Genomic DNA, 14,406 nt, shown 5'->3' with positions numbered 1-14,406 from the left:
ATCTTAAAATATTTGAATCCTTGTGTTTTGCCTGTAAATCACAATTAGTATCAAAGTGAACAATGTGTGTGTGTAGTGTGTCTATGTACTTGGAATATTCAGTTTTAAATCTGCAAAAAATGTTGGGATGATGTGTAAAATGCAAATAGAAATAAAATGCAATGATTCACAAATATCATACAACCATGAATTAGTCACAATAAAACACAGAAAGCAAATTTATGTTTAAAATGTTTACATTTATATTAAATGAGACATTTTACTATTCAATTAGAAAATATTAGCTCCTTTGTAACTTAATGGGAACAGCCTGTCTCAGAAAAGTTGGGATGGGGGTAAAAAAAAAAAGACTAGATAAGTAAATGGTACTAAATAGAAATATCTGGAGAGAGAATTTGCAACTAACTAGGATAACTGGCAAGAGGTCAGTAGCAAGACAAGGTCATGAACATCTTAGGCGGAGGTTCACCAATGGCATCTAAAAAAAATAATGTTCCACCATGGAAAAATTCTGACAAGTTTTAGTTCATTATCTACTGTAAATAATATCAAAAGTTACCAAGAATATGAGAAATCTAAATCAATACATGATCTTCCGTCCCTCAGATTGTATTGCATCAAAAACAGGCATGGTGCTGTCACGATAATCACTACATGGGTTTAGGATCAATTGCAGAAATCACACAGTTTGCCAAACACAAATTCAGGTTAAAGGTCTGTCATTCAAAGAAGAAGCCACATGTGAACATTTCTTTATAGCTGTTTCTGTTCCTTCCTTCTAATCGTCTCCTATTTTTTTAATCATAGACAGGTGTGAACTGAAATGGGGAACTGCTGTGGACAGTATTGAAACACTGTCCAACACAGCTGATTCAAATTGCTAAATTACCTCCTCAACATGTTTTGGAGTTCTCCAGAGGCCTGGTAATGAGCTAAGTATTTGATTCAGGTGTGTTGACCAGCCCTGGAGTTCCCCACCCCTGCTCTAATGGCTCATTAGTATTTATATAATCTGCTTTTTTTTAAATGTGCACTGGTGTCATAAATTGTTGCGTCATCTTTTTTTTACTGTCTGATGTGATATAATCAATATGGGATGAAAAGTAAATGGTTTTATGTTCCACCAATCATCTATTGTTTATCCAAAGCCAGGTACCATAAATCCTGTATTGTGTTAAATATTGCAACCGTTTTGATGGTGCTCTGTTTTTTCAACCAGCACTAACAAATACAATTATGTTACATTGCAGAAGTTTGAAGAGCTCCATTGCTTCAAAACAACCAAGTAAAAAAGGAATTATATAATAAAAACCTGTGAAAGCTGGTAATCCTCCAGGTACTGAAAGTGCTGACTAACTCTCTCACACACCTCTTTTTCATGCATGTCACCACCAGCCACCACCTATAAAGACATGACTTTGTACACAGTTTCACACACAGGCGGTGATACATTTTCCATTGTTTTTTCTCAGTACTCGGACAGACTGGATTTAAAATGACAATCACTCGGTGTCAACACTTTCACTAAAAGATGTTTGAAGGTGTGCACATGAGCCATGCTGAATGAAGGATGTATCTATAGGTCAGTGTAGCAAGACAATGTTAGTACAATCATTTCTACACTATGTCTGTAAATGACCTCAAATAAATTGTGAATCTGAAATCATTACTTTATCCTCTCACATGCTTTTATTTCAAGTCCACATATTTTGTTTTTGAATTATTTTTAATGCAAGAAATTTGTGGTTTTACTGTTGCCAGTGATTGATTACCTAGTGGCAATCCCTTTTAGATAAATGCAATCATATTACAAAAACCTGGACAGATTTACCTGTGACCTGTTTTAGGGTGAGACTCAGATACGAAAAGAATTTTTTGAGTCTTTCTGGTGTAGCAATACATAGAAGTCATGCCAGCATAAGCAAATTCTAAGAGTTATAAAAGAGTTTTTTCTTTGCTTATGATGAGATGCTTTATTACAATATAGCAAAAAAACAAACAAATGGAACACCCCCCCCCCCCCCCCCCCCCCCCCCCCCCAACAACTGAGAAGACGGTTTCTATGCCACTACAATATCAATATTTAAAAAGGAGTTAGCTTCACCTTTGGCATAGATTAGTAGCACTGTGGCTGTTATCTTTCAAAGATAAAAAATATCTTGGGTTTGTTGAAGTTGCTTCATAATACCTCCCTGGGTTGGGTTTAAGGCCAATCCAATACAAGCATGAAAAGCTGTAAGCTGTAGAAGCAAAATTGTTGACACATTTTACCAAAAGAGAAAAAAATATATATATAACCTCCAATTTTTAATCTGGCATGTGGATGTGGTTTGGAACAGGGGATGGCATGTAATTTCGAGATTGCTGTATTTTGTTCAGTAAATTTTGTGCCCTGTCATTAGGATAAACACAACCACGGCAGGAGAGCTGCAAGACTTACTTTCTCTGATGGAAGAAAAAGGATATATTTGTACATTTAAAGCACATAGAAAACTTGTGAGTGCATTTTTGCAAAACAGAAGTTATATAGTTCAGAGTTTCTTTGTTCTCTTGTCAAATTCTTTTCCCCTGACGCTGTCTGGTCTACACACAGATCTATCAAAAAGGAGGGATCAACAACAGCCAGGTCTCTTTGCACAAACACTTTTACATAGCCTTTGGTTTTGTCTTATAGAACGACGACTCCTGCTGGGAAGTTTCTGTGCCACAAGAAAATACCACGTCTTCTGTAACTTTTATTGTCGTTATAAACTTCGAGATTCAAGAAGTTTACTGTCATATACACTGCAAAACACAAATGGTTACACTGAGCAACGATATTCTTACTTTGCACCAAATGCACCATAAATTGGCTGCAATGTTTGCATGCAACAAGACAATCCCCCTCTATAGGTGGTTTTCAGTAATTAGCCATAATTGTACAATATTTTATGTCAGCCATAACCATGCAGTATTTTTGAATCAGTTCCAAAAGTTTGTGATGCTGTTTAAAATGTAAATAAGAGCAGCAATTTAGAAATTTTGGAATACAACTAAAAAAGACAAAGTTAAGTGGTAAATTACACTGGTGAAATACCTGTAAGCATTAGGTAAATGGATATCTATGTTAATGGAAGTAAGCAACACTAGCCACCACTGGGCAGGGATGTCTAATCGTCGTAAATCTTAGAACCTAGAAAAAAACACATATTACTTTCCCAAGTATTTATCCAATTGACTGTCATCTAACAAGCATTCCCTCAAGTATTTATACAAGAAATCACGAGAATCTTTTTTTCTATTCTGAAAGCATCAAAAAATGTTAACGATTAATGTTCTACCCTCTTGGTTTTTTCCTCTCATAACAATAAACTCCATTGAACATATCTCTATATAGATATAGTTATATACCTGTCTGCTCAAAAACTACATACACACCATTCCAGTAGCTCATAGAACCACTTTTGGCAGCAACAATGTGAAGTATTTGTTTTCTGCATGACTTTCATTCTCTCCCTCATTGTGAAGGAATTTTGGCCCATTTATTTTTGCAATGTTGCTTCAGTTCAGTTCTGAGGTTTGCTGGTGTTCATTTGTGCAAAGTTCTCCTAAGGTCCTACCACAGCATTTCAGTTGGAATGAGGTCTGGACTTTGTCTTAGCCACCATCATTTTCTGTTTTTTGTTTTTAGACTTGCTGCTGTGCTTCTGATCATTATCCTGCTGCATGACCCAGTTTCAGCCAAGCTCACTCAACGACTGCAAGGTGTCCAGGTCTGACGGCTGTAAAACAAATACAAATCATCACCCAGCCATGCCTATGACATGTTGTACTGATTTCATGTGTCCAAAGAAACTTGTTCCAGCAGTCTTGTGGTTTGATCAGCTGCAACTCGCTGCTGTGCTGCAAAACTTTTTTTTTTCCCAGAGAAGAAGCTTTAATTAAAAACTTCTTCTCTGAAAATATTTAATATTCTGTAAATTATGTGATGTAACACTTTTTTTCTTTCAGTTTCTCCAAGCATTGCAAAATCTTACACTGGGATGAATTTGCTGAAACATCCTCTTTGGCATTGCGTTGACACAGCTGAATGCATCAGATTAGAAAACTTACAAAATTCCTGCTTTTATAGAGTTGGACTTGATAATTAATTGTGCATTAAGTGCATTTAAAGTTGCAAAAGTCTTGAGCCACCCCTTTTTTCTTATACCTTGTCTCCAATGAGACAGAGATTTTTGTAATTTTTTATATTGTTATGAGCAATATTTCTCCAGGCTTTCTGAAGGTCTTCAAAGTTTTTCCTTGGACATTGGTTGTCTTAATCCAGTCCTTGTATCTGACCATTTGTTTTTTTTGTATCTTTAGGCACTTTGTTACTACCAGCACATAATTTGTTCCCATCTCTGATTTGAATGTAGGAAAAAAAAAAAAATAAATAAAAAAAAAAGATATCACAGTTTGACAGGCATAAAATTGTTTTGTTTGTTTTTTTCACCAAAAAGTAAATTCCCAAGCTTCTTGGCATATCTCAGCACTGTGTGTCTGTCTCTGTGTGTTAGCCCTGCGACAGACTGGCAACCTGTCCAGGGTGTACCCCTGCCTCTCACCCTATGACAGCTGGGATAGGCTCCCGCGACCCTGAAAAGGATAAGCGGAAGCAAATGGATGGAAACTCCTTAAAATGATACAGACTCTTTGCCTTTTATACTTTATTTCCACGCATGTTTGCAAATCCTTTAATAAGTATAGCAGACATTTCCTGTTCTTTCTCACAGTGTACTACTACTACTACCAATATTTAATAATAATAATAATAATAATAATACCCATTATTATTATTATTATTATTATTATTAATATTAATATTCTCAATAATAATATTGATTTGTCGAAATTTTTTACAAGGCTTCTATTCCATTTTTATTTGTATACCAAACTTGCTTTTTTCCCCCCTCCCTTGTGGTTATTAGTATTAAGCAAAAAGGGGGGGGGAGCGCTTCAGTAGGTGTTAGTGTGACCCTTTGACGTAATCTGGCAAATACTACAACCCTTCACTACTTCTATTTGTACACACTTTCTTTCTCAGATGAGTGACAGTAAATGTGACTTGTTGCCATCTGCTTTTAGAAACTCTTGTAGGATTCTTTTTATTATTAATATTAATATTAATATTAATAATAATGATCATTTCAAACTATTTTAAGTATATTCATATAAGTACAGTATAGTATAGTCTAGAAAATACTGAGTGTACCTTTAAAGTATTAAGTATTTAAAAAGTAAAGAAGTACTTGTTTTATTCCAATAGTGAATCTAGATAAATAATGCATGTTTTATGTGTTTTAGCCACTTACCTGTCAGCGTGACTACCGAAGAAAAGAGTCACACTCCCCAGGAACAGAGACAATAAACTTAACACCACCATAGCCATTTTCCAGGAAATCTCTATAAACATGTGCATGTGAATACAAACCAAAAAAAAGCATCATTTGTTTTATGCAATTCATATTTACCCCTTTGCTAACTAGTAACTGCTGCAAATACATAACATCGTTTTTTTGTCGAAACACAGTGTGAAAAAAAACTTCTCTACGTCCACTTCAACCTTTGCTGTCTCTCTTATATTTGTCTCCATCTAGTGTTGGAAAAGTAAATATTGCTTTCTATAGTGTACAAACATCAACAATAAATCAAATATTTACATAAATAAAACTGGACATTCATTCTTTTATTATTATTATTATTTTATTATTTTTATTTGCAGATCTTACCACTGTCCACATGGAGAAAAATCATTGGATCTGCAGGGGATCTGGTGCTAAAATAAGAAGGAGTCAAATCTATATAAAAAAATATAGAATCATTATTATTATGTGACGTAAGTGTATATTATACTTCATTTGGATTAAAAAATAACTGTTATAGCCAAGGGTTAAGTGTGACATGGGTAGTTTGGGTACTCTAATAGTATGACATTTATTTGTGTACAAACTGTGACCAGCTGATGTATGCTCATACTCCAGTATTCAGTGCTCTTTGAGTATTTAGCATTTCAACTGTGAGATGAATAGACCTTTGAAAATAATTTCTCATCTTTCTCTGCTCTCTTTCTTGAATCTTTTTCCAGTTCTACACTGTAAATTTACAACTTTTTTCTCTCCTTTGAAAATTTAACAACTGCATATTTGCTTGCAGACACATTTTGTGAGACAAGCTTCACAAAAACAGTTTGTGTATTTGATGGTATCTCTTGAGCTGTATTTCAAGTTACTACTGCCACATGCTGCTGTTACTCCATTTATGCACACTCCTTTGTCTGCACTATGAATACACCCCACGGATGAGGGGAAAAAGGATGTGTCAAAGGTGTAAGCGGTTATGGGATGTCATGATTTTCTAATGACTGAGCAAATATCTCAATGCCATCACTAGAAGAACAACTTTAACTAAAGGTGCCAGAATACTACTTTAACCCCGATTGTAAGCCTAAACTATGTCTTGCATAAATTTATCTTATTGCAAGTCATTGTCTAAAACAGGCCCGAATAGGAGTGGTTCAATCAAAGACTTCTAAAATGGTTATGTGTTTACATACACATACACAACACTGGGTGAATTATGGCTGAGATATTCTTACCTGTTTCATCCTGTCTGTATACATCAGATATATGACTGGAAAGAATCTCTGGTTCCAAAGATTCCCCCAGATGTAGGTGAGGATTGATATTTTTATGTTGGCTGGTTTTCCCATCGCATAGCGTCTGCCTGTCAAGTGTTCTCCACCTGCTGCCCTGCTTCTAAAGAACCAGAGGCAAACGTTTTTATCTTTCAGCTTTGTGAAAACATTCAACAATATTCTCTAGCTTTTAAATACATTTAAAATAATGTAATTAAGATGCTATTATCATACGTGGAAAATTTCTTTTCTCCATCCTTGATATTATTACCTTATTATGTCTTGAAAGGAAGACCAAAGTGGATTCTTTTGTAGCAGTAAGGTGGAGCCCCTTCCCTACCACAGTGAGGTGGCCTTTTCTGGAGCATGTCCATACCTGTCTTCCTGGCTCTCTTCTATCACCATCCTTGCCACTTGCAGTTCTGAAGACACAGGGCTGCAGATGAACACCTTCATATTGCTCTCTTGGTGCAGTCAGACATTCTCCAGTGTGGTAGTTGCTGACAGCCTGGCTCTCTTGGTGCCAACGCCACTCCTGTATAGGTGAGCGTGGACTGCATTCGCCCAGTGACACTCTACCTCCTTCAGTTCCTTCTGTAACCTGCAGACATTTACCCAGCAGCTTGTTTTGAATCTTTAAGGCAGACAGCTCTGTGGATGACAACATACAAATAAAACATAAAATAATAAATAATTAAAGTACCCATAAATTATATGTAATAAATGTGTGTTAAAAGATGCATTTGGCATGTCTGATATGCAAAAAACTGTATATTTTGTTATTTAAAACAGGGTGACATAACTGGTTAGCAGTTAGTACCAAGCCCACAGGCTTACCTGTAGAGAACCACAACCTTATCTAGGTAACCTACAACTGCTCTCTGCTGTACTCATTTTCTGTGTGTCAACCACATTAACATTACTACTAGTGGACAAACACATGCAAATCCAGGCAAATATGGCTCAACATGCAGTTTGTAACCACACAAGAGCACTTCATTCAACAGTAAAACAACTAAATAAACAAACATATGTTTATTTTTTTGTTGTCGTTATTGTTTTTTAGAGGTTGATAAATCCTGTAATGGAGCTTCATCTGTTTAGCTCTGCAATGCTGTGCTTTGAAACCACTGACTGAACCTATGCGTAATGCATTTGAAACCAAGACTAACTGACCAAGCAGTGAAGTTCACACTTTATTACGTATAAAAAAATGTAAATCTAGCTGTTTAAATAAAAGCCTTTAGAGGTGTCAATCAGTTATAGTCTATAAATATGCCCTTCATTTTAAACACTGCTGTTTTTTCATAGTTCTAATGTAATACAGGAGTTATAACTGCACCTGCTTTGCTTTACAAATAGGGCAAAGATCTGGTGGTTTTTGAGAAAATGACACCTGCAGACCTGTTTCTCTGTTAAACCAACTCACAATTCATTAGGTACCATTAACAAAAGCAGTGATCCCAAAAATGCTGACATCTGCAAGGAAATGAAATCCGGCAACCTGCGGGTGCTGCTGTAAGCTATGATCTTTGTCTGAACCCACACATAACAGAACAAAGCCGGTCCCAGGGCGCATAGAAAGGAATGAAATGTATCCACATTACTTCAACAAAGTTACAGCTACAATAAAAAAGGTTTGGAAGGGCATGAATGCTGTGAACATATGATAGTTTGACAAAACTAAGTTTCAAAGAAAACATTTTAAAAATCAATGGTTCAAACCCTGTCAGCGGTTTTTATCAATATATGTACGAGCTTTCACTGAAAACAAGAAATTTTGGGCATGACCTTAAACGTCTCACCCACAGTTTTTGTTTGTATAGACAGATTAAATTTGTTATCTCTTTTATCAGCTTCATCACTTGCAAAGTGCCTTTCAGCTACTTAAATGTTTACAACAGTTCGAACAGCTAAAATTAAAACTGTTTTTTAAAAATAACAGCTATATTAATGAGGTAAACAGCGACACATGTTACCTTTGAAAATGATGAAGAGGAAAAAACAGACGTTCAATAGCACTTTTCCCATTTTGGTGGCAGGCAAAAGTAGCCTATCCTATGGTCACGTGCTTGTGTTGTCTGAGCAACAGCAGCAGGTGGGAGGAGCTAAGCATTCACAATATCAATAGATAAGCAATAAATACAATAAATAGTGACCATCTGACCCTTTTAAATCCCCTTAAGGAGGGATGAAATGTTTAAGTATCATTTAGATTTCTTTGTTTGCAATGAAATGCTTCACAACTGTCCAGAGTTTAAACTATTCAAAATCACTCTTACAAGTGCTGTCCCTATTCTCCACCCATGACTGGCAGACCTTTTTACAAATGCTAACAGTACAGTCTCTCCTTCCACTAGAAAACCATTGCAACCGATACCACCTTTACTGGTAAACATGCAATGTTTGCCACTGTGGCACACATGAGTTATTGCCTGCAACCAAGGTGCTACGACTCCATGGAATACTAATTAGGTTTAAAGGGGTGTAAATCTGTTTTAGCAAGACAACAAGTCTTTGAGGAATGTTTGTGGGGTTGAATGGTTATGTGGTGTTTTTCTCTGTAAAGATTCACCACATAGGATGCTATTGGGATAAAATTCCCTACTCCCTGTACTTAAAAATAGGAATTGAGATTTTTTTGTCCTGTTTTCAGCAGATAAATGTCAGGCTTATGATTCAAAATTATTTCCTACTTAATGATCTTTAAGCTTGGGTATAAAACATGTTTTAGTAAAAAGAACAAAAAAAGTTTGTTGCACATATGAACCAATGAATCAACATGAATGAATAAAGATCTAAATTAAATGTTAAAATATTCAGTTTTATCAAACTTTAATGAGCTTATATTTATTTTTATCCTCAATGGGGGACACAAACACAATACTAGCACAAAAAGTAGGCAATGCATGTTTTGGCTTTTAAAAAAACAAAAAACAAAAAAAGCAACATCAGTGGAGGATGTCAATTGGACTTGAGTTGTTCACCATAACTCCTAAAAGCCCAGCTCTATGTCACATTTTCCGATACATGTTAGCCACAAAGAGTCAGAAACATTATGGTGCATCTTGAGACAGTCTGGGACCAGGAATATATTCATATGTAGGATTTAAAAAATGTCTTGACACATGCTCAATCATCCAGGTTAGGAATCCCAAAAAGTAAATTCAGTTCATTTCAAGGTAACATTCTCAGTACGAAAAAATGTCTGAACAATTATCCAAGTGACTAAAGAAACTGCTTACAGTTTATTTTTTAGCTTATTCGCTTAATAAATCCAGTTCAGCTTCTACAGTCATTCATTCATTCTGATGCTGGTAAATGGACAAATATAGTGGAGGTTCTTCTCCATGCAGAGCAGTAGGGCCTGGATGTTGCACAGATGGTGCTATGAAAGCTGGAACTGAAAAACCCTGTGAAACAGCACCTTGTGGCCACTGGTTATAATCACTTGTTACATTTGCATGCTGAGTGGGATCTGGGGTGAGGTATTGATAAACGCCTGACCCTGTGAGTATAGGATCCAATCCAGTGGTGAAAGCAGAGGATGTGAACTCGCTGTAAGCTGGAGGCTCAACTGTCTCAGGCCCCACAGCCTCACGACTCTGAGCTGGAGCAAATTTAGAAGGAAGGATGACCAGTGGAAACACCACCTCTGGGTCAAGGGCAAAACTAACGTCCAGATACACCTGGGAAACAGTCAGAGATGAAGAAACTTGTAAAGCATTATAATCTGCAATAAAGATGTTGTGTTAAGACACATATTTACTTTTTATTATTTATCCACAAATGTTTGCAAAAAAGCAGGTTCATTTCTGAGGTAATACAAATCATGTATTGTTTCATACCTTTATGTAATATTCAACTGAGATGATTTCACAGTTATGGAGGGTGGGAATGGCATCACTGGGAACTTTCAGCTGCCAGGAGGCAGTTTGCTCTGAGTTTGGACGGATAGTGTCTCCGACCATTTTAAACAGCGTTTCCTTGCTGCTATTAGTGTTGTCCTGGCAACTGTACACCGTTACCTGCTGAAGTTTGAATTTGAGCCTTGTGTTCCTGGAAGAGGAGTTGCAGATTTTGGCGACAACAGACAAGGTTTCACCTGTCAAAAGCAAATATTAACAATAAGCTGCATTTTTTTAGTCTATCAACATTTGCTAGAGCACGTTGCAGATACTTTACCTGGAGAACAAACTCCTCTGTTAATGGTAGCACAGATCTGGACCTGTCCCTTGGAGAGACCACTCATCTTTTTACACACTGAACTGGACTGTGGACACTATAACAAATCAAATAAACATTTTTCCAGATCAACTAAATGCCTAAATACAGAAGAAAATACCTCAATGTTGTTTTTAGGCTTCAGATCTAGTCCAGGTAATCAACGCTGAATTCTCTTGTATGTTACATTTACACTGTTGGTATGTTTGAACTGATGACTATCCCCGAGATGTATAAACTAAAAACTTTAAAGTGTAAAAGGTGATTCAGGTTTTTAAATCTGAAACATTTTTTATTGAATAGTTAGAACACATTTTCCAAAAATCTGATGTTTAACATATGTCACTCTAGTGTTTACCATCATTTCAGGAGTGTGTGGACAGGACTTTGACACAAAGTTGATCTCTTTTACTACTTTCGAAGGCAGTCGCCAGCTCCTAGATATCTTGGCTTCAAAGGTGTAGACAATATTTCCATGTTTTCCCTTGAAGGACGAAGGCATCCTTCTGTATAACAGAACTAATCAGGAATGCATTCATTTGCAAAAGCAAGATATTTATTAATGTTGGATGCTGCAAATTCTCACTTACCCCTCTGGGATTTTGAGCCTGAACTTAAAGATGTGCACTCTTTTTGGAAGAACAGTCCCTGCAAGAGTCGTTTGATTAACATTTGATCTCAATCTCATATTCTCAAAGTTAACTGTTTTCTTTACCTCTGCTACACTATTTAACCCATTGATACGTCCTTTTGTCTGGCTTTTGTTTTGTTTGGCATTACAGATAAAAGCGTTAATATTTTTTAACTATAGCTGCCAATAACAGATAATAAAAGACAAGTTAACCAATCTTTTTTGTGGTTTGACCTGGAATCCTATCATGCACACCTCGATAACATGTCTTTATTTATTCACTTATTTATTTTGATTTTTGTTCTTATTATTTTGGGATATATCTTTCCTCAGACTCTTCACTTCATAAAAAGAAAAAAAAAACTTTTATTTTTTTTTTAAAGTAAGGAATCTAACTGTAGCAATTTTGCTTTTTAATACAACACATTGCCAAATTTCCTGATAAATTTCATAGCTACAAACACCTTTAAGTACAACAAACTCTGTTTGACTTAGACATCCTACCTTCATCGTTTTCTGCAACCAAGTATTCCTTCACTTTGAAATATCTCCTGCGCGCACTTTGCAGTCTCTCGACAGGTACACCTACTTCTGTCCATTCTACGTTAGCGTCCCCTTTGGCTTTTACATAAACGCTCTTGACTTTGACTTCTTTTGTCAGTCTGAAACTGACTGTACCTACTATATTATCGCCTTCAGAATAACTGCTGTTGTCACTAATTGTTTCAAAAGTCACATTTAAGTTCTTTATCGGAGACATTTCAGAGCCGAGTGAAATGCACAGCGTTTTTCTAGGAACTGATCAACTGAAGCAAGCGATATGACAGGAAGCTCCGCCTAAAGAGTGAGATCGTAATTTATGATTCTACCCAATATCACAACATCTAAATATCATATAAAGAGAAACCTCATATATTTACGCAGTTTAGGGTGATGTGAGAAAAACTACCAGGTCACAAACAATGTTCACAAGAAGAAGATCGCATTCACAGCAAATTGGCAGGTTTTTTAAAGTATATTCCAGTAAAACCTATTAAAATATGCTTATGATGTACTGGTGATTGTGAATTGGGCGCTCATATATGTGGTATCTGCCGCTAGTCCATCTGTAATGGACTAGCGGCTAAATAAAAAAATACTGAGCATTCTCTACAAACATCCAGTACAAACATTTGCTTTTTCTCACCCATTTGTCTCCATCTAGTGGTGGATTTCCAACAGATAAAATTGTAAGTAGATTATTAATGAATTAGTTGTGTGAGAGCTGGAATCTAGGAGTTAGCGCTACCCATAGGCGAGTGCAAGCAGTTAGGATTTCTTAATTTGAAGTGTCAGTATTTTCATGGAAATCCAAGTCAGTGTGGTGCTTAGTTTTGAGCGCTGTGTTTAGGACAGTTTTGGTAAAGTTTGGTAAAGCAGGAGGAATACCCCGTATGAGCTTTGTGATTGTTTTTATAAATATATTCCAGTTTTCTGATTTTCACACCAGACTGCTGCTTCAGACTGCCTGGCTGTTTTTAGTATTTATACTGGTTAGTATCGCTCAATAGATGGGAACTAACTGTCAGTCTGTAGTGTGACCTAACCTTGTTTTTTGTTTCCCCACAGGAGATGAAATGCTGCGGTAAGTTATTGTGGTTTCCTAACTGCTCCTTGCATGCATCGCATGTAGGGCAAGTTGATGTGTGGGCATACAGTGGTTTTTTGATGGTTTTTCTTAAATACTTCCCACAGTAGGGTGTAACGTATGTTATAAAAGTAGTATGTTGCATTATTCTTGACATTATTACCTAGTGTAACTCCTGTTGGAAGTGGAGAAAAGAAAAAAAAACAATGTCTTAACAAATCAGTGATGGTCTTTAATGGAAAAGGTAACACTCGTCCTAAATGTGTTAAAAGTGAGGCAAACAATGGAAAGTAGAACAACCTGCCCCCTTAATCTCTGACCACACTTACCACTTTTGTATGATGAAATGTACAAACACACAGAGGTGTGAGAAAACACATTGGCGTGTCTCCCATAGAGGCAGCGGTGGAAAACTATGAGCTCAGAGCAAAAACAGAAGGACATAAATAAATGCAAGCACTCACAATGACCGACCTGCTCTAACATGTGTAGATGAGTCAAAAAGTTCTTTACAGTGTTTTTATTCTGAGTCTAAACTCTTGTGCAGTTCTCTGTTACCTATCGTAGCTACTTTTGTGCTGGTGAGATGTTTTTTCCATGCTCGCTCGCTCTCTCCCTCCCCACACCCCTGCTTGGTTAAATTGTGCATATAATGGCAGAGTGTTACTGACATGTTGTGTGCGGTAAAAATGGTCATCACCACTGTTCAAAGCTCTTAAAAGCAATATATCTCACCTTTATGCTACAATCTTCTTAAGTCCAGCGTTTATCTATGGCAACTTGCTATACTATTGCTCAGGGCAAACCAATCTCTTCTTTCATCACACACAGCCAAAATGTGTTTGTCCCCCTGGATTCATCAAAAAATCCAATTAACCGTTTGCATTTTCATAATGTTTTAATATTCCAATTTTTTCCAAATAACTGTTTTACCACAGAAGGCATCCTCTGATTTTCTACAATATATTAGAGGCTTTACTCTTGATTTTTTCAGCTTTGACTAATAAGTAATCATTATATTATAACCAAAAACCTTCTATAAAGCTTCTTTGTTTCATGTACATTACGATAACACATTACATTGCAGCTGCTGTGCAGGTTGAGGAATGACCCTCTATCCCTTTGATAGCACTGTGACAAATACATCCAAGTTTAGACATTCACCTGGTTTATTCCTTTAACCATCCATCAAGTTATTTTATTGGATCAAGATGCTGTCAGGCTATGATCACAGTGATCAGAAACATCTAATTTTAATAATGAAAGCTC

General features: G+C 36.3%; 1 protein-coding gene across 1 annotated transcript; it reads right to left on the bottom strand.

The window, feature by feature from the left end:
* Positions 1 to 9,954: 9,954 nt before the first annotated feature.
* On the bottom strand, positions 9,955 to 12,270 carry LOC102792828 (arrestin domain-containing protein 3-like). Its single transcript, XM_087848700.1, has 6 exons — positions 12,015 to 12,270; positions 11,470 to 11,527; positions 11,238 to 11,385; positions 10,841 to 10,937; positions 10,504 to 10,760; positions 9,955 to 10,344 (listed from the first exon to the last, which is right to left on the bottom strand). Exons 1-6 carry the CDS (start codon positions 12,268 to 12,270, stop codon positions 9,955 to 9,957), a joined length of 1,206 nt encoding a protein of 401 aa, XP_087704826.1.
* Positions 12,271 to 14,406: the final 2,136 nt, after the last annotated feature.

This window comes from Neolamprologus brichardi, chromosome 12 (genome assembly GCF_056152115.1).
Source record: "Neolamprologus brichardi isolate AB-2024 chromosome 12, ASM5615211v1, whole genome shotgun sequence".
NCBI lineage: Eukaryota > Metazoa > Chordata > Actinopteri > Cichliformes > Cichlidae > Neolamprologus > Neolamprologus brichardi.
The sequence above is the reverse complement of the archived record's forward strand: the minus strand, read 5'-3'. Positions and strand labels throughout refer to the sequence as shown.

Excerpts from the sequence above, each read along its gene's own strand:
- LOC102792828 (XM_087848700.1), bottom strand. The coding sequence starts at position 12,270 with ATGTCTCCGATAAAGAACTTAAATGTGACTTTTGAAACAATTAGTGAC. Across the intron at positions 10,938-11,237 it reads CACACACTCCTGAAATGATG|TGTCCACAGTCCAGTTCAGT; the intron begins GTAAACACTAGA and ends GATTTGTTATAG. Across the intron at positions 10,761-10,840 it reads CAGAGGAGTTTGTTCTCCAG|GTGAAACCTTGTCTGTTGTC; the intron begins GTAAAGTATCTG and ends TGCTTTTGACAG.